The following is a 24,212-nucleotide window of genomic DNA, read 5'->3' on the forward strand; positions in this document are numbered from 1 at the left end:
TATCAAGCGATGAGTAGAGCATATAGCATAGCAATATTACGAATTTATTTCATGTTTGCTTGATATATCTTGTCAAAAAGGAGATGAAGATGTAAAAAGACGTTTCATGTTGATACGTAAGAGAGGCAATGCCTTATATACAACAACATGATTTAACCTAGTGTAGCTATACAATCTAAGTGGGCTCGGGAGAGGCCTCATAGCCCAATACCCCCCCGCAAACTGGAGTATGGAGATTACAAATACCCAGCTTGAGAAGAAAAGCGTCAAACTCACGACGACCCAATGCTTTAGTCATAATGTCTGCTAGTTGAGATGTCGTGGAGACGTGTTTGGTGGCAATGGTACCTCGTATAATTTCATCACGAACGAAGTGTACGTCGCGACCAACATGCTTTGTACGTGCATGATAAACAGGATTGGCAGCTAGACTAATAGCCGAAAGACTATCAGAATACAACATGATGGGTTCATTACACGAGATACCTAAAGCTGGAAGAAGAGCCCGCAGCCAAAGAAGCTCGCTAACGGTGTCGGCCATAGCACGATACTCTGCTTCAGCTGAGGATCTAGAAACCACATCATGTTTCTTGGTTTTCCAAGAGATCGGAGAGCCTCCCAGTTGAATAAACCAACCCGTTAGAGACCTTTGTGTAATCGGACAAGAATCAAAACCTGAGTCACACCAACCAGTGAGTACCAAAGGTGTATTGGAGCGTAAAAGAATACCTTGACCTGGACTTGATTTTAGATAACGAACGACCCTGAGAGCAGCTTCCATATGATCGGCTTTAGGATCACTCATGAATTGGGAAAGCATGTGAATTGCATAAGACAACTCAGGACGTGTGGTGCCGAGGTATATAAGTCTGCCAACAAGACGACGATACCGAGAAGGATCCGAGATCGTGTCACCAAAAGCTAAAGCAAGCTTATGGTTCTGTTCCAAAGGATGTGATGCAGGCCAGACTCCAAGCAAACCCGTTTCTGTGATAATATCAATGGCGTACTTACGCTGACACAAGTAAATCCCGGCGGGACTCCTAGCAACCTCGATTCCCAAGAAGTATCGCAAAATACCAAGATCCTTCATGTAGAAACATGAGCTTAAATACCCTTTAAACTTAGTGATGACATCGAGAGAAGAGCCTGTGATGATCAAGTCATCAACATAGACAAGAATATGTAAACGGATGCCGTTTCTCTCCATGGTAAATAACGAATAATCAGAGATGTCTTGTATGAACCCGTAATCATTCAAAGCAGTAGTAAGTTTGGCGAACCAACATCGAGGAGCTTGTTTTAATCCATACAAAGCTTTGCGCAGGCGACACACTTTACGATTATCATCACTACCAAAACCCGGAGGAAATTTGATGTAAACTTCTTCATCAAGATCACCGTGTAGAAATGCGTTGTGAACGTCCATTTGGTGAACTTCCCAGTCTAATGATGCTACTTGTTGAAGAAAAGCACGAACGGTGACCATTTTTGCGACAGGAGCGAACGTTTCGGAGTAGTCAATGCCTTCGGTTTGTTTATTACCGAGAACCACCAAACGTGCTTTATGTCTTTCAAGCGTACCATCCGATTTGTATTTTAGTCTAAACACCCATTTGCAGCCCAATGCTTTCTTACCAGGAGGTAGGTCTTCTACTGTCCATGTACCAAGATTTTCAAGAGAGACAATCTCATCAGACACTGCACAACGCCAATTCTCATCAAGAATCGCTTCCTTGTAGCTCTTTGGTTCAATACCCAAAGATATGGCAAAAACATAAGCTTGATAAGCAGCAGAGAATTGAGAGCTTGATACATAGTTGTCCAGTGGGTATGGAGTCACTGACGGGTGTGGTTGGTGAAGTAATGTAGTGGCATAATCCGCAAGCCTCACAGGTTGTGTTTTCTTGCGTTTTCCTTTTCCAAGTAGTTCAGGTTCAGGTTCTGGTTCTGCTATTTTTGGCAGAGACGGAGAGGGTGCTGCCGGTGATAGAGGTAGAGACAGTGATGCCGGTGATAAAGGCAGAGACGGTGATGCCGGTGACAAGAACGGAGATGATTCATTGGTAGTTGGAGAATTCAAATCCTCATTGTCAGACATCTCATTAACAGAGCTTGATTCGTCGGAGGGAATACGAAAATTATCATCGTTGAGATTGGTAGAGGACGATGACTGTGTTAATTCCAGAGTTGTAGTAATACTGACCGGTGTAGGAGCTTGTAATTCTGATGGTAAAAAAAATGACTGATCTGCGTTGGAGGGTGAGAGCTGCGAGTCTGGCGTGGAGTCAAAAACAGAGGCTGGAAAAGGGAATTCTGTTTCCCGGAAAACAACGTCACGAGAGACAGAAATCACACCCGTTTCAAAATTGTATACTCTCCAGCCTTTCTTCGCAAATGGATATCCAAGAAAAATGGATTTGTTACTTCTACTCTCAAATTTGTCACCTCCATGCTTTTGATTATGAACATAGCAAATACAACCGAAAACCCGAATATGATTAACCGGAGGAGGACGATTATATAGAAGCTCAAATGGTGTCTTGCCTTGAAGTAATGGAGTTGGAGTTCTATTGATGAGGTAAGCCGCAGTGAGTGCGCAATAACTCCAAAATTCAATAGGTAATCTAGCTTGAAAACGAAGAGCACGTGCGACATTGAGAATGTGTCTATGCTTGCGTTCTACTCTACCATTTTGTTGTGGCGTCCCCACACAAGAAGTCTCATGAATAATACCGTGGTCAACAAAAAATGAAGAGAGACAAACAAACTCCGTGCCGTTGTCACTGCGAATTGTCTTTATCTTAGTAGAAAACTGTCTCTCAACCAGAGATATGAAGTTTTTAAGATGCATCGGAGCTGTTTGTTTCGAAGGTAGGAGATATAACCAGACAGCCCGTGTATAGTTGTCAACAAGTGTGAGAAAATAGTTAGAACCGCAGATTGATGTAGTCCTATATGGACCCCAAAGATCACAATGCACCATTTCAAAAGGAGAACTTGTTTTATTATTGCTCAAAGGAAAAGGATCCCTTGTTTGTTTAGCTTTAATACAAATCTCACAAGTCTTTGAATCAAAAGCATGACCAGTAGAATCTGAAAACGATAACAACTTTAAAACTTTGGAGGAAGGATGGCCGAGACGACAATGCCACAACTGAGAAGACGAGTCCATGCGTGTCATTGATGCCACTGTTTCCGTTCCTCGAAAGAAATACAATCCATTTTGCTGCTTACCAGCTCCAATCAGCGTTAGAGTGATGCGGTCCTGAATAATACACACTTTGTCAGTTATCTGAAAAACACAACTCTTTGCTCTAGTCAACTGTGAAACTGAGATTAGATGACAATGTAGACCGTCAACAAAAAACACTTCCTGAAGATCCAAAGATGAGCCTAAATAAACACGTCCGTGTTTGGTAGATGTTGTAAGCCTTCCGTCGGGAAGTTTAATCATAATCGGAGGCATGTCACAAACATCACGCAAAAATTCAAGAGTACCGGTCATGTGATTTGTCGCACCGGAATCAATGATCCAAGATTCAAGAAAGAACTTACTGGATTTGGTATTGGTGGAATTGAAATTTCGTTCTTTAAGCATCTGTCTCAATTGCTTCCATTGTTCATCGTTCAGGCCACTTATTCCGACACGGTCAGCTTCTGTTAACTGAGAACCAGACATCGAGCTTGTTGCAGCAGTCGTACTTTCTCCGATATTTGCGACATGATTGGCTGATGCACCACGACCAAAACTCTGTTTTCCTTTGAAAGATGTGGCGGGTACAACAGAGGAGCCACGACCCATGCTGGCAGACTGATTTCGTGAGGAAGAAGTAGCATTCCGACGCATTTTCTCTTAAGCCAAGGAGGATATCCTACTAGTTTGAAGCAGTTTTCGGCGAGATGACCAAGACGCCCACAGTGAGAACAAACAATTGCAGAATCTTTGTTTTTGGTGAGGCTGCGGGTCCTTGGAGTAGTTTGAACCGCAAAACTCACACCATCGTTTCTTTCATCATGTAAACGACTTAAAGACTTTGATTCTTCGTCTTGAGTCAAGGTGTTGTAAGCTTCCTCGAGTGAAGGCAGTGGTACCCGAGAGAGAAGAGCGGACTTGACGGCTCCATACATGGATTCGTCTAGACCCATGAGAAATTGATGCAGCTTGTCTTCCTCACGCTCTTTTCTTACTTCCTCCATTGTTTTAGCTTGTTGATAATCTGCCAAGCTTCTCCACAATTGAGAGAGTTTCCCGTAGTATGTCTCAATGGGAGTTCCTTTTTGACGACATGTAGCTAACTCGGTTTTGAGTCTTTGGATGCGCTGTCCATTTTTAACTCCAAACCGTTTTTGAATGTGAGTCCACATATCATGGGAATCGTCGAGGTGTGACATTGAGGTAGCTAAGCTTTCATGAATGGTGAGTTTCATCCATGAAACCACAAGAGCATTGTTAGCAATCCAATCATCGAAGTCAGGATTTGTTTCGTCGGGCTGAGGAATTGTCCCATCTGCAAATCCAAACTTTTTCCTTGCTTTCAAAGCCAAACGTAAATTTGTGGCCCATTCATCGTAGTTAGGTCCACGTAAGAGAGGTTTTGAAATTAGGGTGCCTGGATTGTCTCCGGAGGTAAGATCGTATGGTGAGATGGTACGGCGAGGTTGTGTGGTAGTCGAGGAAGAGGTGGTAAGAGCCAACTCCGTACTCATCGTGAGAAAAGTTTGTCAAAGAAGTGGAAACAAACGAATTTTAGAAACAACTATAACTTGCAGCGGAATTGACAGATCACAGAATCAAGAAACAAAAACCCTTTAGTAGTTTAGGTTTTGCTCTGATACCATGTCAAAAAGGAGATGAAGATGTAAAAAGACGTTTCATGTTGATACGTAAGAGAGGCAATGCCTTATATACAACAACATGATTTAACCTAGTGTAGCTATACAATCTAAGTGGGCTCGGGAGAGGCCTCATAGCCCAATATATCTTAGATTATATATTTACAACATATATACTTTGCAAATCTGCTATAACTTGACGACCAAAAAAAAAAAACTGATATAACTTATGTAAGTTATCTATTCCTACGTCAATTAACCAGAGACTTGCTTAATCTGTCTTGATAAGCAAATTTACAACAAACACGAACAAGTCTTCTATGTAAATTTTCAAAATCCTGCTTGTATTTTAAATTCAATGGTATAGTGAGAATATTTCAAAACTGGTTGTTTGGGTAGGAAATTCATTAGGTGCATTGATCTTGGTTATTTTCAAAATTCAGTGGTCTTTTTGGAATAATACTTATCTCTTATAAAACGTAATGACTAATTCAAATCAGGAAAAGTACGTTAAAACTAAAATATCAAATTAAGCAAAAGACATCATTTAGTTGGTAAATATCCCAGTCTCTAACCACTGCCAGAAAGACAAAAGTAGTGACCAAATTTCTAGCATGTATGTGGCCTTGTAGAGATCAACCATTTCACTTTGTGTGTATCTTTTTTTCAACAAGACATGCTTTATAAAACTCTCAATCAAATTGATACTATGATTTCGGGGGAAAGTAATAATAAGACTGTCTATATCATATTTCTCGCATGATGAGTCACTTGGGATATGACTTTGGGTTTGTTTTGAAGGATTGAAGTGTGTTTGTGTACCCCAAATAGATTCCAGTTATTATTTCATGATGAAAGTTTTTTTTTCTTTTTGACAAGTAAAAGTGTGTTTTTTCTTTTTACTTTCCCCTTCATCAATAGTTATATTTTATGATTTTTAGATGGAGTTTTAGTCTTTGTTCAAAAACAAAAAAACTGTAGTTTTAGTAGTAAATTGATGCATTTATACGAAAGTTAGTTTTTCTGTTTTATGGCTTGTTTACACTAAACGTTTTTTAATTTGAGTAGTTTTATCTTTTGTAGCAACTAGCAACATTAAAATAAAGACATGATTAGGTATCCATGAAAAGCGACATCATAAAGACTTGATTTGAAAAATTATTTAAAAAAGACTTGATATTAAGTTACGTTGACTAGTATTTTATCCTTGTAATTTTGTCTATAATACTTTAACAACATATAAAATTTTGTTTATCAATATTTGAACTTGAATGGTTTAAACAAAACACACACAAACCACTAGATTACAATTACATGTCTCGATTATTCTTGTAATTTTATCCGATTGAGTAGTTTTTGCTGCTCTTAGACAACACGTCGTACAATTTTTCACCTACTTTATCTTTCAATCTTTGGAAAGTGAGGAAAAAAAACATGCAACCTTACGACTGAGACCATTTTTAGAGCAACTTTTAAAACACATATTTTGCAAATTTGCAAATTTTTCAAATCAAGCACTAAGCATTTTTTTTGCTTAGATTCAGAGGTTCATGAAGAATTTGAATGTTGGAACTTGGAAGCACTTGACTTAAACACAAAAAAAAATAAAAATAAAGAGCTCTTGGCTTAGATCGAGGAATGGATCCGATCGTTAGATCATTGTGGTTCTTATACCATGTACAGCTTGATGAGAGATAGAGATTGGAAGAATATGTTATTGACTCTTATAATGATAAGCTTTGGGTTACATATGTTTACATAATAAAATGGTTTCCTAATCTAAGATAGAACTAAATCTGTACATATCAATATAATAAATATACAACATCTTCATATTAACTTGTGGATCTTCTATATCCTTCTACAGTATAGAATTTTTGTTAGTAGCACGAGTATACAGCTTTAATATTCATAACCTCTGATAAACTTTGTCCATTCATTAAATTATTTCACTAACTATTTAATTGTGAAAATAATTAAAATATTTAGAAGTTTTCATGAATTACAGAAAATATTTCATCCATTATTACTGAAAAAGAAAACAAGATTTTAATAACTACAAAATTTGACGTACGAAATGGTTGGTTTACATAATAATTGGTAGACTTGCTCAATAGCAAATTCATAGCATAGACAGGTAGATCAGTAACTAATCTATAACTAAAGTAGACACTTCTATCGTATGAAAAGTAGACTTCGAATACTTAAACAATAAGAAATTGTTTAAGTTGATCATTTTAGCTATTTAAATTTGCCTGTTTAGGATTATTTTCTCTTACAAAAATGCAAGAATAAATCAATATAGGAATAATAATATAAAAAAGATCAATATAGGAAAAGTAATTCACGTGGAAAGCAATAACTACTTGGTGAATATCCCACTTTTGAACTATTACAAGTAATTGCAACATCAAGAAAACAAGAAACCGTGATTCAATTTGTGTTTATCTTCTTTCAACAAGACACGCAAGCTTTCTACAACTCATGCTTCCATCAAGATGATACTTTGAATATGTACATCAATTTTGAAGTTTTTTATATCCAACAAAATATATCAGAATTTAACTAGGTATCTTTTCAACTATGAAAGTGTGAAAGTTATTTCTTACAGATTGTTTTATCCAAACCTTATATTATAAAGTTAACGAGGAGCTTTTCCAACTGTGAAAGACTTTTCTTGCAGTTCTTCACCCCAAAAATAAAAAATAAAGTAAAATAACTCTAAAAGACATAATTAGTAAAATGTAAGACTAAAATCTATATGGGAAAAGTTGATATATTATAATATAGAAACTTGGTACATAATCCAGGTTTTATTTTGTTACATAAATATTTCATAGTAGTGTATTCCTTTAATTAAGTGTTTCAATGATAAATACTTTTTTTTCTTTTTTTTTGTAAAAGATGATAAATACTCTTAAACGACTTAGATGATCAGTTCATATGGACCCAAACTTGGCCTGAAGTTCTTTGACAACACTTGCATCCAACTGGAACGCCCTGGCAAGAAGCTCTGGATAAATCGGAGGATTGGACCCAAACACAGTGTTTGCAATTGTGATAACACCTGCGTTCTGGCTACTCAATCCCGCAAAAGCAACTGCTGGAATTTTCCCCACATTTACCTGAAAATGGATCATTCCTATGGGGAACACGAAAACATCACCGGGGTGCAATACTTTGGCGAATAACCGGTTGTTATCTTGATTGGAAGAGACAAAACCGACGTATAATGTTCCTTCGACAAGGACAAGGATCTCTGAGCCACGAGGGTGCGTGTGAGGTGGATTTTGGCCATGCGGTGCGTAGTCTATGCGGACCAATGATATTCCCATGGTGTTTAGCCCTGGGATCTGATCAACATTAACAGTGGTCACATTAGAGCCAACTTGATTATTGGTGTTCCCGGGCATATTGAGACCTGAGAAGAAAAAATCTTTTGCATCGACTCGCTTCGGGTCTTTACAAAACCTACCATTCACAAAAACTGCATGTAGAAATATAATATCAAAGAGTATATATTATATTACTACGTCAAAGTTAATCATAAGGAGAAAAGTAGAGAAATAGATAACCGGAGATTTCTTTACGTACCGCCTTTTAGGTCATCAATGGCAACACAGAAGTCTTGGAGTGGACTTGGATCATAAGCATTGACAAAGGAAAGGACCAAAGCAATTATGGCAAAAGGGACAAGAGATTGAGAAACCCTCATTATTGCTCGCTCTTAATTTGTTATGCATGTATACTTGGTGAATCCTCATTGCTTTAAAATTTATAGGACAAGAGCATATAAGTCATATTTGACATGGAATGGACTAAATAATTAATGTTTAATGAAATTACACAAGTTTGGTACGGACTTTTAGTTACAAGAGAGCATTTAAACAAAAATGACCGGTAGATGGAATTCCTTTAGAAAGATTAGCCAAATGTTGATGAGTAGATGTCAAAGAACGTAATTAGAGAGTCCCCACCCACCTATTAGATGAAATAAAATTTGTATTATTATTTAACACACGATCAAAAGTTTCATAGGAAGAATATAGGTTGCATATAGTGTGAATGGAATAATCAATAATGGACTGACCAAAAAAAACATAAATTATAACTTACGTTCATAATTATATAAAAGTATTAAACACTTGAAATTTTAACCGACTAAGAAAAATGCTTGTTATGTTATAAAAATAGCATATATACAGAATTTGTTTTTTTTTTATCACTACATTGTTTTCATGTATTTGGGAGGGACCAAATTTATAATTTATAAAGCGTATATATGCTAAATAATATATAGAAAATATTTACAGAATACTTTATTTTTTCATTCCATCGACACATTAAGATTACGTAGTATCTGAATTTCGTTACATAGGAATATATAGGATACAATCGGTAATTACCTTGTCTAATGTCTCGCGTCTCTTGGACAGCTATGACCTAAATAATTGACATGACAAAGAGTAATAACCTCAATTTTTCACCGAAAAACAGAGACAACAAGAAAGCCAACCACCAGCACCAGCACCAGCACCAGCACCGCCCTGTTTCGAATCATCCGGGTACAATCCGGTCTTCGAGTCAAGTCTTGATAGTTCTCTTTTTCCACTTTCACTCTTCGTGTTTAGTGATGTCTTTCGCTCTTGTTGGTACTCTCCTAATCTACAAAGGATTTTAAAAATAAACCAATAGACCTCATAAGCACAACTCAATTAATTAAAACCGATTTTTCAGTCCAACCAGTCTGGTTTTAACCGAGCAAATTGGCATGGAAGATTAGAGAACGACTTACGTGGGAAATGCGAAAGAAGTTGTACTGTTATTACTTGTTTCGGAGTGACAAGACTTGGTTGGAGAAATAGGAATCTGTTGTCGTGGATCCGGTTTAGGAACATTGGTTAAGCCATCTCGATTACCGGTTTTTGGTCCGGTTTCCACCATGGTTATATTGACTTCTTTGGTTCCAGCGTCAGTCGGAGCAATTTTGTTATCAATGTTATTGTTATAGTAGCTAATATAGGGCGAAGCAGTATATTCGAAATTGGTGAGTTCTCCAAATTTATACATCTTGGAGAAACTATGGTCTCCCATGTAAATACGATGTTTTAGTATAAGTAGTAGAGGTTTGGGACTATCTAACACACACACAATTTTTCTAAATCATACTATAGTCATTTGAGTGTTAATCTCTAGCTTTTACATTTAATTTTTGTCTTCAAAAATAATCTTTCTCACAAAATAAATAAATACTTGAGTGTGCGAATCCGACATTCACATACACCATCTTAGTAGATCGGAGCAGTCGCTAACGAAAATAACACCAATATGTTTTTCTGCGATTATATATATATCTCATTGTTCATACTAGTAAAGATGACATACTCCCACAAGTGATACCTCATTATTGGCTTTGTCTTTCAATTATTTAAGGTCTGAGTGTCTGACTTCTCATTGTTCATACTAGTTAAGATTACATACTCCTACAAGTGGTACCTCATTTTTGGTTTTTTCTTTCAATTATTTTAGGTCTTAAATAAATTATTTGTAGTTGTATATTACTAACGTAGTCCAATCTATGCATCGTCTAAAACAAAATTTATGTAATTTTAGACGATTAAAGCGGTCATCTATGCATCGTCTAAACGTCTAATCGGGACCTAGGCAACTGTATAGTGTATAGACTGCTTTTAAAAACACTTGTTTTGTCTAATAACATTTTGTTTTGAAAACAAATAAATTATCATTAGTCAACTTGTCAGTAACTACAAAACCGCCATACAAAAATTATATACAAGAAGCCAAACAAATATATTTTAGCAGATTTAGACAACTCAACTGCCCACGTTATAGACCATGCAAGACTGTTGAAATGAGCAGATTTATGACATATTTATATCTTTGTCTTCTAGATATATCATAGATAGAATTACAATTTTTTGCAAATTTGCTTTGACGTAGGTAAAACTAGAGCATACTTTATATAAGTTATCTATGACTACGTCAAGTTTACGTTTACCGGAAGACTTGCTTAATCTGCATTGACAAGCATATTTACAACTAACACGAACAAATCTTCTATGTAAACGTCTGCTTTTATTTTAGATGGACTGCTACTGCTAGAATAATATTAAAAAGTTTACGTGCATTGTGTTGATTATTTACTTTTGGAATAGTTTTAGCATATAGTATGCAAAGACTAATTCAATGTTGTTTATTAGAAAAAGAGAGTAATTCAATGTAGTAAAAGAAGTGCTTTAAAAACCGATTTAGGCGGTCGCGTAAACCTCCATTAGGCGCTAGGTTCTCGGAAAACGTCTAGACAACCATGCACTTTGACCACCTAAAATCATATAGATTTTGTTTTTAGTGTATTTTATCAATTTTCAACTAAGTTTTGTTTCTATACATATAGTTATAAATGTTCATATAAGGTATGATATAAATCAAATAAATGTTTTGTTTATGTATTAACATATTTATTTATTTTTCTAATAGATATTTTTATATGTTTATTATATGTAATATTATATTTATAGTATTTATGTTATAAACGCTTTAACCGCCTAAAAATTGTATAAATCCCGATTAAGCGTTTTAGGTACTAGGCATTGGATCACCGCTTGCTTAGCACCTATAAACTTTTTTGAACATTGAGTAAAACTAATGCTAACACTAAAATATCAAATTAAGGGAATATAGTTGGTAAATCTTATTCTTTAACCACTGCAACATGGACAAAACCTAAGACCAAATTTCCACCATGTATGTAAAGATCAGATAGAAATCAACTATTATAGTTTGTGTGTATATTGTTTCCAACAAGACATGCTTCTATCAATTGATATTTTGCCCACATTTTCAAATTTCTGATTCAAAAAATATTGCTCTTAGTTTATTGATTTAAGAATACCACCAAAAGTTTTAGTTTCCAAAAATATCACAAACACAAAAATTAATTTTGGAAAATCAAGACTTAAGTGGTATATTTGGAAAACCAAAATTAAAAGTGGTATTTTTGAAATTGTATTAAGTATTTTTATTTTTATTTTTAATAGAACCTTAAATATTGATTTTCTTTGATGGCTTGTCTTTTTTTTTTTTAACAACTCTTAAAGACTTGACTGAATATCCAAAAAAACGTTAATACCAGGCATTTAAAAAAGTTGTAAGACAGAATTCTATATAAGAAAAGTAAACTTATTATTAAATATCAAATTAGGTGATAACACCTTTTTATTTTATTAAGCATAAACCTTTACTCCGTGTTACATATTACTTAAGTGTTACATTGATAAACACTCAATATTGGGGATTTAGTTTTTAAACTTGGCCTCAAGGTCTTTGACAACATTGACATCTAACTGAAACGCCTGAGCCAAAATATCTGGATTAATCGGAGGCGTTGATCCAAACACTATATCTGCGATCGTGATGACACCAGCATTTTGACTACTTAGTCCAGCAAAGGCCACTGCGGGGGTCTTCCCGATATTCACTTGAAAATGGATCATTCCTATGGGGAACACGAACACGTCTCCCGGGTTCAGCACTTTGGCGAATAAACGGTTGTTGTCTTGATTCGAAGAGACAAAACCAACATATAATGTTCCTTCAACAAGAACAAGGATCTCAGTGGCACGAGGGTGTGTGTGAGGCGGGTTTTGACCATATGGCGCATAGTCTATGCGGACCAAGGATATTCCCAAAGTGTTTAACCCTGGAATCTGATCGACATTGACTGTTGTCACGTTGGATTGGACTTTGTTATTAGTGATTCCTGCTTGGTTGAGGCCTGAGGAAAAGAAATCTTCTGCCTTTGCTTGCTTTGGATCCTTGCAAAACTTACCATTCACAAAAACTGCAAGTAGAAATATTGTTTCGAAAAATCTTTTATTACAACTTCAAATTTAGTCATTAATAAAGGAGAATAATAATTAATTAGTAGAGAGTTAAGAAACCGAGTTATATACGCACCACCATTTTTAGGGTCATCAATGGCCACACAGAAGTCTTGAAGTGGACTTGGATCATATGCTTTGGCAATGGTGACCAAAGCTGATAAGGTTATCAGGATGAGAGACATGGACACCTTCATTTTCAAACAAAGGTTTTTTTTTGTTCTAATGCTTTCTAGATATGTAGTGTGTTGTTTGTGAATGAGGAAGCATTCGAGCTCAGTATTTATAGGAAAAAGGCCGGTGTCATATTTGACGTGGTCCAAGTTATTCATATACATTTTGTAACTCACATGTTTCAAAGTGGCAGTTCAAAAACGTTTAACCAGTCTATCGATAATCAATCTTTTATTAAAATTGGATTTTACACAATTCAATGACCAGAGCTTGCAGTTTATTGATTTGTAATATTGTTTTCTTTGTATCATGCACCTTCTAGTTTCAAGTCTGGTAGAATATATGTGTGTGGTAATAATTTCTAGTACTATCTTTTTCTTAAGAAAAAAAATTAGAGTAGTGTAGCAGTTTAATGGTAAATACGTAAATTCCATCCTACGTATTGTAAATGCACCTCACTATTCATAACATTTTTTATTAGTTGTTTATCACTAAATAAAGTTATTATTTACTTGTTAATGAACAATTAATAACTTCATTTATTTTCAAAGATAGCAACCTTTAATTACAAAAAATAATGTTTCTAACTAATAATAAAGTCAAGCATATATATGAGATATTTTGACATATTTCTGACAGATTTAGCATAGCAATATCAAGCGATGAGTAGAGCATATAGCATAGCAATATTACGAATTTATTTCATGTTTGCTTGATATATCTTGTCAAAAAGGAGATGAAGATGTAAAAAGACGTTTCAAGTTGATACGTAAGAGAGGCAATGCCTTATATACAACAACATGATTTAACCTAGTGTAGCTATACAATCTAAGTGGGCTCGGGAGAGGCCTCATAGCCCAATACCCCCCCCCCCCCCCCCCCGCAAGCTGGAGTATGGAGATTACAAATACCCAGCTTGAGAAGAAAAGCGTCAAACTCACGACGACCCAATGCTTTAGTCATAATGTCTGCTAGTTGAGATGTCGTGGAGACGTGTTTGGTGGCAATGGTACCTCGTATAATTTCATCACGAACGAAGTGTACGTCGCGACCAACATGCTTTGTACGTGCATGATAAACAGGATTGGCAGCTAGACTAATAGCCGAAAGACTATCAGAATACAACATGATGGGTTCATTACACGAGATACCTAAAGCTGGAAGAAGAGCCCGCAGCCAAAGAAGCTCGCTAACGGTGTCGGCCATAGCACGATACTCTGCTTCAGCTGAGGATCTAGAAACCACATCATGTTTCTTGGTTTTCCAAGAGATCGGAGAGCCTCCCAGTTGAATAAACCAACCCGTTAGAGACCTTTGTGTAATCGGACAAGAATCAAAACCTGAGTCACACCAACCAATGAGTACCAAAGGTGTATTTGAGCGTAAAAGAATACCTTGACCTGGACTTGATTTTAGATAACGAACGACCCTGAGAGCAGCTTCCATATGATCGGCTTTAGGATCACTCATGAATTGGGAAAGCATGTGAATTGCATAAGACAACTCAGGACGTGTGGTGCCGAGGTATATAAGTCTGCCAACAAGACGACGATACCGAGAAGGATCCGAGATCGTGTCACCAAAAGCTAAAGCAAGCTTATGGTTCTGTTCCAAAGGATGTGATGCAGGCCAGACTCCAAGCAAACCCGTTTCTGTGATAATATCAATGGCGTACTTACGCTGACACAAGTAAATCCCGGCGGGACTCCTAGCAACCTCGATTCCCAAGAAGTATCGCAAAATACCAAGATCCTTCATGTAGAAACATGAGCTTAAATACCCTTTAAACTTAGTGATGACATCGAGAGAAGAGCCTGTGATGATCAAGTCATCAACATAGACAAGAATATGTAAACGGATGCCGTTTCTCTCCATGGTAAATAACGAATAATCAGAGATGTCTTGTATGAACCCGTAATCATTCAAAGCAGTAGTAAGTTTGGCGAACCAACATCGAGGAGCTTGTTTTAATCCATACAAAGCTTTGCGCAGGCGACACACTTTACGATTATCATCACTACCAAAACCCGGAGGAAATTTGATGTAAACTTCTTCATCAAGATCACCGTGTAGAAATGCGTTGTGAACGTCCATTTGGTGAACTTCCCAGTCTAATGATGCTACTTGTTGAAGAAAAGCACGAACGGTGACCATTTTTGCGACAGGAGCGAACGTTTCGGAGTAGTCAATGCCTTCGGTTTGTTTATTACCGAGAACCACCAAACGTGCTTTATGTCTTTCAAGCGTACCATCCGATTTGTATTTTAGTCTAAACACCCATTTGCAGCCCAATGCTTTCTTACCAGGAGGTAGGTCTTCTACTGTCCATGTACCAAGATTTTCAAGAGAGACAATCTCATCAGACACTGCACAACGCCAATTCTCATCAAGAATCGCTTCCTTGTAGCTCTTTGGTTCAATACCCAAAGATATGGCAAAAACATAAGCTTGATAAGCAGCAGAGAATTGAGAGCTTGATACATAGTTGTCCAGTGGGTATGGAGTCACTGACGGGTGTGGTTGGTGAAGTAATGTAGTGGCATAATCCGCAAGCCTCACAGGTTGTGTTTTCTTGCGTTTTCCTTTTCCAAGTAGTTCAGGTTCAGGTTCTGGTTCTGCTATTTTTGGCAGAGACGGAGAGGGTGCTGCCGGTGATAGAGGTAGAGACAGTGATGCCGGTGATAAAGGCAGAGACGGTGATGCCGGTGACAAGAACGGAGATGATTCATTGGTAGTTGGAGAATTCAAATCCTCATTGTCAGACATCTCATTAACAGAGCTTGATTCGTCGGAGGGAATATGAAAATTATCATCGTTGAGATTGGTAGAGGACGATGACTGTGTTAATTCCAGAGTTGTAGTAATACTGACCGGTGTAGGAGCTTGTAATTCTGATGGTAAAAAAAATGACTGATCTGCGTTGGAGGGTGAGAGCTGCGAGTCTGGCGTGGAGTCAAAAACAGAGGCTGGAAAAGGGAATTCTGTTTCCCGGAAAACAACGTCACGAGAGACAGAAATCACACCCGTTTCAAAATTGTATACTCTCCAGCCTTTCTTCGCAAATGGATATCCAAGAAAAATGGATTTGTTACTTCTACTCTCAAATTTGTCACCTCCATGCTTTTGATTATGAACATAGCAAATACAACCGAAAACCCGAATATGATTAACCGGAGGAGGACGATTATATAGAAGCTCAAATGGTGTCTTGCCTTGAAGTAATGGAGTTGGAGTTCTATTGATGAGGTAAGCCGCAGTGAGTGCGCAATAACTCCAAAATTCAATAGGTAATCTAGCTTGAAAACGAAGAGCACGTGCGACATTGAGAATGTGTCTATGCTTGCGTTCTACTCTACCATTTTGTTGTGGCGTCCCCACACAAGAAGTCTCATGAATAATACCGTGGTCAACAAAAAATGAAGAGAGACAAACAAACTCCGTGCCGTTGTCACTGCGAATTGTCTTTATCTTAGTAGAAAACTGTCTCTCAACCAGAGATATGAAGTTTTTAAGATGCATCGGAGCTGTTTGTTTCGAAGGTAGGAGATATAACCAGACAGCCCGTGTATAGTTGTCAACAAGTGTGAGAAAATAGTTAGAACCGCAGATTGATGTAGTCCTATATGGACCCCAAAGATCACAATGCACCATTTCAAAAGGAGAACTTGTTTTATTATTGCTCAAAGGAAAAGGATCCCTTGTTTGTTTAGCTTTAATACAAATCTCACAAGTCTTTGAATCAAAAGCATGACCAGTAGAATCTGAAAACGATAACAACTTTAAAACTTTGGAGGAAGGATGGCCGAGACGACAATGCCACAACTGAGAAGACGAGTCCATGCGTGTCATTGATGCCACTGTTTCCGTTCCTCGAAAGAAATACAATCCATTTTGCTGCTTACCAGCTCCAATCAGCGTTAGAGTGATGCGGTCCTGAATAATACACACTTTGTCAGTTATCTGAAAAACACAACTCTTTGCTCTAGTCAACTGTGAAACTGAGATTAGATGACAATGTAGACCGTCAACAAAAAACACTTCCTGAAGATCCAAAGATGAGCCTAAATAAACACGTCCGTGTTTGGTAGATGTTGTAAGCCTTCCGTCGGGAAGTTTAATCATAATCGGAGGCATGTCACAAACATCACGCAAAAATTCAAGAGTACCGGTCATGTGATTTGTCGCACCGGAATCAATGATCCAAGATTCAAGAAAGAACTTACTGGATTTGGTATTGGTGGAATTGAAATTTCGTTCTTTAAGCATCTGTCTCAATTGCTTCCATTGTTCATCGTTCAGGCCACTTATTCCGACACGGTCAGCTTCTGTTAACTGAGAACCAGACATCGAGCTTGTTGCAGCAGTCGTACTTTCTCCGATATTTGCGACATGATTGGCTGATGCACCACGACCAAAACTCTGTTTTCCTTTGAAAGATGTGGCGGGTACAACAGAGGAGCCACGACCCATGCTGGCAGACTGATTTCGTGAGGAAGAAGTAGCATTCCGACGCATTTTCTCTTAAGCCAAGGAGGATATCCTACTAGTTTGAAGCAGTTTTCGGCGAGATGACCAAGACGCCCACAGTGAGAACAAACAATTGCAGAATCTTTGTTTTTGGTGAGGCTGCGGGTCCTTGGAGTAGTTTGAACCGCAAAACTCACACCATCGTTTCTTTCATCATGTAAACGACTTAAAGACTTTGATTCTTCGTCTTGAGTCAAGGTGTTGTAAGCTTCCTCGAGTGAAGGCAGTGGTACCCGAGAGAGAAGAGCGGACTTGACGGCTCCATACATGGATTCGTCTAGACCCATGAGAAATTGATGCAGCTTGTCTTCCTCACGCTCTTTTCTTACTTCCTCCATTGTTTTAGCTTGTTGATAATCTGCCAAGCTTCTCCACAATTGAGAGAGTTTCCCGTAGTATGTCTCAATGGGAGTTCCTTTTTGACGACATGTAGCTAACTCGGTTTTGAGTCTTTGGATGCGCTGTCCATTTTTAACTCCAAACCGTTTTTGAATGTGAGTCCACATATCATGGGAATCGTCGAGGTGTGACATTGAGGTAGCTAAGCTTTCATGAATGGTGAGTTTCATCCATGAAACCACAAGAGCATTGTTAGCAATCCAATCATCGAAGTCAGGATTTGTTTCGTCGGGCTGAGGAATTGTCCCATCTGCAAATCCAAACTTTTTCCTTGCTTTCAAAGCCAAACGTAAATTTGTGGCCCATTCATCGTAGTTAGGTCCACGTAAGAGAGGTTTTGAAATTAGGGTGCCTGGATTGTCTCCGGAGGTAAGATCGTATGGTGAGATGGTACGGCGAGGTTGTGTGGTAGTCGAGGAAGAGGTGGTAAGAGCCAACTCCGTACTCATCGTGAGAAAAGTTTGTCAAAGAAGTGGAAACAAACGAATTTTAGAAACAACTATAACTTGCAGCAGAATTGACAGATCACAGAATCAAGAAACAAAAACCCTTTAGTAGTTTAGGTTTTGCTCTGATACCATGTCAAAAAGGAGATGAAGATGTAAAAAGACGTTTCATGTTGATACGTAAGAGAGGCAATGCCTTATATACAACAACATGATTTAACCTAGTGTAGCTATACAATCTAAGTGGGCTCGGGAGAGGCCTCATAGCCCAATATATCTTAGATTATATATTTACAACATATATACTTTGCAAATCTGCTATAACTTGACGACCAAAAAAAAAAAACTGATATAACTTATGTAAGTTATCTATTCCTACGTCAATTAACCAGAGACTTGCTTAATCTGTCTTGATAAGCAAATTTACAACAAACACGAACAAGTCTTCTATGTAAATTTTCAAAATCCTGCTTGTATTTTAAATTCAATGGTATAGTGAGAATATTTCAAAACTGGTTGTTTGGGTAGGAAATTCATTAGGTGCATTGATCTTGGTTATTTTCAAAATTCAGTGGTCTTTTTGGAATAATACTTATCTCTTATAAAACGTAATGACTAATTCAAATCAGGAAAAGTACGTTAAAACTAAAATATCAAATTAAGCAAAAGACATCATTTAGTTGGTAAATATCCCAGTCTCTAACCACTGCCAGAAAGACAAAAGTAGTGACCAAATTTCTAGCATGTATGTGGCCTTGTAGAGATCAACCATTTCACTTTGTGTGTATCTTTTTTTCAACAAGACATGCTTTATAAAACTCTCAATCAAATTGATACTATGATTTCGGGGGAAAGTAATAATAAGACTGTCTATATCATATTTCTCGCATGATGAGTCACTTGGGATATGACTTTGGGTTTGTTTTGAAGGATTGAAGTGTGTTTGTGTACCCCAAATAGATTCCAGTTATTATTTCATGATGAAAGTTTTTTTTTCTTTTTGACAAGTAAAAGTGTGTTTTTTCTTTTTACTTTCCCCTTCATCAATAGTTATATTTTATGATTTTTAGATGGAGTTTTAGTCTTTGTTCAAAAACAAAAAAACTGTAGTTTTAGTAGTAAATTGATGCATTTATACGAAAGTTAGTTTTTCTGTTTTATGGCTTGTTTACACTAAACGTTTTTTAATTTGAGTAGTTTTATCTTTTGTAGCAACTAGCAACATTAAAATAAAGACATGATTAGGTATCCATGAAAAGCGACATCATAAAGACTTGATTTGAAAAATTATTTAAAAAAGACTTGATATTAAGTTACGTTGACTAGTATTTTATCCTTGTAATTTTGTCTATAATACTTTAACAACATATAAAATTTTGTTTATCAATATTTGAACTTGAATGGTTTAAACAAAACACACACAAACCACTAGATTACAATTACATGTCTCGATTATTCTTGTAATTTTATCCGATTGAGTAGTTTTTGCTGCTCTTAGACAACACGTCGTACAATTTTTCACCTACTTTATCTTTCAATCTTTGGAAAGTGAGGAAAAAAAACATGCAACCTTACGACTGAGACCATTTTTAGAGCAACTTTTAAAACACATATTTTGCAAATTTGCAAATTTTTCAAATCAAGCACTAAGCATTTTTTTTGCTTAGATTCAGAGGTTCATGAAGAATTTGAATGTTGGAACTTGGAAGCACTTGACTTAAACACAAAAAAAAATAAAAATAAAGAGCTCTTGGCTTAGATCGAGGAATGGATCCGATCGTTAGATCATTGTGGTTCTTATACCATGTACAGCTTGATGAGAGATAGAGATTGGAAGAATATGTTATTGACTCTTATAATGATAAGCTTTGGGTTACATATGTTTACATAATAAAATGGTTTCCTAATCTAAGATAGAACTAAATCTGTACATATCAATATAATAAATATACAACATCTTCATATTAACTTGTGGATCTTCTATATCCTTCTACAGTATAGAATTTTTGTTAGTAGCACGAGTATACAGCTTTAATATTCATAACCTCTGATAAACTTTGTCCATTCATTAAATTATTTCACTAACTATTTAATTGTGAAAATAATTAAAATATTTAGAAGTTTTCATGAATTACAGAAAATATTTCATCCATTATTACTGAAAAAGAAAACAAGATTTTAATAACTACAAAATTTGACGTACGAAATGGTTGGTTTACATAATAATTGGTAGACTTGCTCAATAGCAAATTCATAGCATAGACAGGTAGATCAGTAACTAATCTATAACTAAAGTAGACACTTCTATCGTATGAAAAGTAGACTTCGAATACTTAAACAATAAGAAATTGTTTAAGTTGATCATTTTAGCTATTTAAATTTGCCTGTTTAGGATTATTTTCTCTTACAAAAATGCAAGAATAAATCAATATAGGAATAATAATATAAAAAAGATCAATATAGGAAAAGTAATTCACGTGGAAAGCAATAACTACTTGGTGAATATCCCACTTTTGAACTATTACAAGTAATTGCAACATCAAGAAAACAAGAAACCGTGATTCAATTTGTGTTTATCTTCTTTCAACAAGACACGCAAGCTTTCTACAACTCATGCTTCCATCAAGATGATACTTTGAATATGTACATCAATTTTGAAGTTTTTTATATCCAACAAAATATATCAGAATTTAACTAGGTATCTTTTCAACTATGAAAGTGTGAAAGTTATTTCTTACAGATTGTTTTATCCAAACCTTATATTATAAAGTTAACGAGGAGCTTTTCCAACTGTGAAAGACTTTTCTTGCAGTTCTTCACCCCAAAAATAAAAAATAAAGTAAAATAACTCTAAAAGACATAATTAGTAAAATGTAAGACTAAAATCTATATGGGAAAAGTTGATATATTATAATATAGAAACTTGGTACATAATCCAGGTTTTATTTTGTTACATAAATATTTCATAGTAGTGTATTCCTTTAATTAAGTGTTTCAATGATAAATACTTTTTTTTCTTTTTTTTGGTAAAAGATGATAAATACTCTTAAACGACTTAGATGATCAGTTCATATGGACCCAAACTTGGCCTGAAGTTCTTTGACAACACTTGCATCCAACTGGAACGCCCTGGCAAGAAGCTCTGGATAAATCGGAGGATTGGACCCAAACACAGTGTTTGCAATTGTGATAACACCTGCGTTCTGGCTACTCAATCCCGCAAAAGCAACTGCTGGAATTTTCCCCACATTTACCTGAAAATGGATCATTCCTATGGGGAACACGAAAACATCACCGGGGTGCAATACTTTGGCGAATAACCGGTTGTTATCTTGATTGGAAGAGACAAAACCGACGTATAATGTTCCTTCGACAAGGACAAGGATCTCTGAGCCACGAGGGTGCGTGTGAGGTGGATTTTGGCCATGCGGTGCGTAGTCTATGCGGACCAATGATATTCCCATGGTGTTTAGCCCTGGGATCTGATCAACATTAACAGTGGTCACATTAGAGCCAACTTGATTATTGGTGTTCCCGGGCACATTGAGACCTGAGAAGAAAAAATCTTTTGCATCGACTCGCTTCGGGTCTTTACAAAACCTACCATTCACAAAAACTGCATGTAGAAATATAATATCAAAGAGTATATATTATATTACTACGTCAAAGTTAATCATAAGGAGAAAAGTAGAGAAATAGATAACCGGAGATTTCTTTACGTACCGCCTTTTAGGTCATCAATGGCAACACAGAAGTCTTGGAGTGGACTTGGATCATAAGCATTGACAAAGGAAAGGACCAAAGCAATTATGGCAAAAGGGACAAGAGATTGAGAAACCCTCATTATTGCTCGCTCTTAATTTGTTATGCATGTATACTTGGTGAATCCTCATTGCTTTAAAATTTATAGGACAAGAGCATAGAAGTCATATTTGACATGGAATGGACTAAATAATTAATGTTTAATGAAATTACACAAGTTTGGTACGGACTTTTAGTTACAAGAGAGCATTTAAACAAAAATGACCGGTAGATGGAATTCCTTTAGAAAGATTAGCCAAATGTTGATGAGTAGATGTCAAAGAACGTAATTAGAGAGTCCCCACCCACCTATTAGATGAAATCAAATTTGTATTATTATTTAACACACGATCAAAAGTTTCATAGGAAGAATATAGGTTGCATATAGTGTGAATGGAATAATCAATAATGGACTGACCAAAAAAAACATAGATTATAACTTACGTTCATAATTATATAAAAGTATTAAACACTTGAAATTTTAACCGACTAAGAAAAATGCTTGTTATGTTATAAAAATAGCATATATACAGAATTTGTTTTTTTTTTATCACTACATTGTTTTCATGTATTTGGGAGGGACCAAATTTATAATTTATAAAGCGTATATATGCTAAATAATATATAGAAAATATTTACAGAATACTTTATTTTTTCATTCCATCGACACATTAAGATTACGTAGTATCTGAATTTCGTTACATAGGAATATATAGGATACAATCGGTAATTACCTTGTCTAATGTCTCGCGTCTCTTGGACAGCTATGACCTAAATAATTGACATGACAAAGAGTAATAACCTCAATTTTTCACCGAAAAACAGAGACAACAAGAAAGCCAACCACCAGCACCAGCACCAGCACCGCCCTGTTTCGAATCATCCGGGTACAATCCGGTCTTCGAGTCAAGTCTTGATAGTTCTCTTTTTCCACTTTCACTCTTCGTGTTTAGTGATGTCTTTCGCTCTTGTTGGTACTCTCCTAATCTACAAAGGATTTTAAAAATAAACCAATAGACCTCATAAGCACAACTCAATTAATTAAAACCGATTTTTCAGTCCAACCAGTCTGGTTTTAACCGAGCAAATTGGCATGGAAGATTAGAGAACGACTTACGTGGGAAATGCGAAAGAAGTTGTACTGTTATTACTTGTTTCGGAGTGACAAGACTTGGTTGGAGAAATAGGAATCTGTTGTCGTGGATCCGGTTTAGGAACATTGGTTAAGCCATCTCGATTACCGGTTTTTGGTCCGGTTTCCACCATGGTTATATTGACTTCTTTGGTTCCAGCGTCAGTCGGAGCAATTTTGTTATCAATGTTATTGTTATAGTAGCTAATATAGGGCGAAGCAGTATATTCGAAATTGGTGAGTTCTCCAGATTTATACATCTTGGAGAAACTATGGTCTCCCATGTGAATACTGAACAAAGACTCGTTCGATTGGATACTCCATTCTTGTTTTGGAGTTACCGAGGTTGCAAAAACCGAATGTGGAATCCGATCCGGTTCATAGCCTGGTTTAGTTTCCTGGTCCATTTGTGTACCTGTCTCCAGAAAAAAATATGAGATATCAATCAATTTATGTAATCAGATTTCTTCAACAAATGGAACATTTGTAACCAATAGAAGAGCTCTCATCACCTTTGATCAAGTTCAAGCTGAGAGTTCTTCAAGAGCCAAAAGGTTGAAAAGAACAATTTCTTCTTTTAAAAAATGATGTGAGGAAAATTGATCAAAGCTGTGTCCTCATTAATAATGATTATTTTTCGTTTGATAACAAACGTAATTAAACTAACTAATCTCCATTAGAGAGTTAGTTATAATTTTTAAAACCGAAAAACTTTGTGGATTTCTGGTATAAGTTATAACCAAATCCTTGTGGTCATTAATAATGACTACTTTTTAGATATATTAATAAAAACTAACTTAACTCCATTAGAGATTTTTATGAATTAGGAAAAACAATTTAGACTTCTGTTATAAGTTATAACAAAAAAAAAGGGTTTGTAAGAAATTTTGAAAAATTCAATGGCTGGGAGCCTAACTCGGAGCTGTTATTATAATAATGCATCAGAAAGTGTTTCTGCGATTTTAATCTCATCATTAACTCTCTTAAATCTTCTAT

The 24,212-nt window shown here is 36.2% G+C and overlaps 5 protein-coding genes and 2 pseudogenes across 10 annotated transcripts; all 7 read right to left on the minus strand.

Moving 5' to 3' along the window:
• Positions 1-217: 217 nt before the first annotated feature.
• AT5G39155 lies at positions 218-4,710 on the minus strand (annotated as a pseudogene; the record flags this gene model as incomplete). Its single annotated transcript has 1 exon — positions 218-4,710.
• A 2,875-nt stretch (positions 4,711-7,585) lies between these two features.
• AT5G39160 (RmlC-like cupins superfamily protein) lies at positions 7,586-8,722 on the minus strand. Of its 3 annotated transcripts, none has more exons than NM_123278.4 (2): positions 8,431-8,722; positions 7,586-8,323 (listed from the first exon to the last, which is right to left on the minus strand). In NM_123278.4, the coding sequence occupies exons 1-2, from the start codon at positions 8,549-8,551 to the stop codon at positions 7,776-7,778; spliced, it is 669 nt and encodes a 222-aa protein (NP_198732.2). In that variant the 5' UTR covers positions 8,552-8,722; the 3' UTR covers positions 7,586-7,775. The 3 variants fall into 3 exon arrangements, with proteins under 3 accessions (NP_198732.2, NP_001031983.1, NP_001190438.1); NM_001036906.1 differs by having other exon boundaries at positions 7,595-8,257; positions 8,431-8,583; NM_001203509.1 differs by having other exon boundaries at positions 7,635-8,307; positions 8,427-8,580.
• Positions 8,723-9,311: 589 nt separating this feature from the next.
• AT5G39170 (myb-like protein Q) lies at positions 9,312-9,906 on the minus strand (the record flags this gene model as incomplete). Its single annotated transcript, NM_123279.1, has 2 exons — positions 9,312-9,501; positions 9,632-9,906. 2 exons carry the CDS (start codon positions 9,904-9,906, stop codon positions 9,312-9,314), a joined length of 465 nt encoding a protein of 154 aa, NP_198733.1.
• Positions 9,907-12,044: 2,138 nt separating this feature from the next.
• AT5G39180 (RmlC-like cupins superfamily protein) lies at positions 12,045-13,052 on the minus strand. The gene is made up of 2 exons (NM_123280.3): positions 12,814-13,052; positions 12,045-12,697 (listed from the first exon to the last, which is right to left on the minus strand). Exons 1-2 carry the CDS (start codon positions 12,932-12,934, stop codon positions 12,153-12,155), a joined length of 666 nt encoding a protein of 221 aa, NP_198734.1. The 5' UTR covers positions 12,935-13,052; the 3' UTR covers positions 12,045-12,152.
• Positions 13,053-13,808: 756 nt separating this feature from the next.
• Positions 13,809-18,286, minus strand: AT5G39185 (annotated as a pseudogene; the record flags this gene model as incomplete). Its single annotated transcript has 1 exon — positions 13,809-18,286.
• Positions 18,287-21,122: 2,836 nt separating this feature from the next.
• On the minus strand, positions 21,123-22,316 carry GER2 (germin-like protein 2). Of its 2 annotated transcripts, none has more exons than NM_123281.4 (2): positions 22,007-22,316; positions 21,123-21,899 (listed from the first exon to the last, which is right to left on the minus strand). In NM_123281.4, the coding sequence occupies exons 1-2, from the start codon at positions 22,125-22,127 to the stop codon at positions 21,352-21,354; spliced, it is 669 nt and encodes a 222-aa protein (NP_198735.1). In that variant the 5' UTR covers positions 22,128-22,316; the 3' UTR covers positions 21,123-21,351. The 2 variants fall into 2 exon arrangements, with proteins under 2 accessions (NP_198735.1, NP_001119334.1); NM_001125862.1 differs by having other exon boundaries at positions 21,172-21,833; positions 22,007-22,162.
• A 502-nt stretch (positions 22,317-22,818) lies between these two features.
• AT5G39200 (myb-like protein Q) lies at positions 22,819-23,623 on the minus strand (the record flags this gene model as incomplete). The annotated part of the gene is made up of 2 exons (NM_123282.2): positions 22,819-23,071; positions 23,202-23,623. The coding sequence occupies 2 exons, from the start codon at positions 23,621-23,623 to the stop codon at positions 22,888-22,890; spliced, it is 606 nt and encodes a 201-aa protein (NP_198736.1). The 3' UTR covers positions 22,819-22,887.
• Between the last annotated feature and the right edge of the window lie 589 nt (positions 23,624-24,212).

Source organism: Arabidopsis thaliana, chromosome 5 (assembly GCF_000001735.4).
Source record: "Arabidopsis thaliana chromosome 5, partial sequence".
Classification (NCBI taxonomy): Eukaryota; Viridiplantae; Streptophyta; class Magnoliopsida; order Brassicales; family Brassicaceae; genus Arabidopsis; species Arabidopsis thaliana.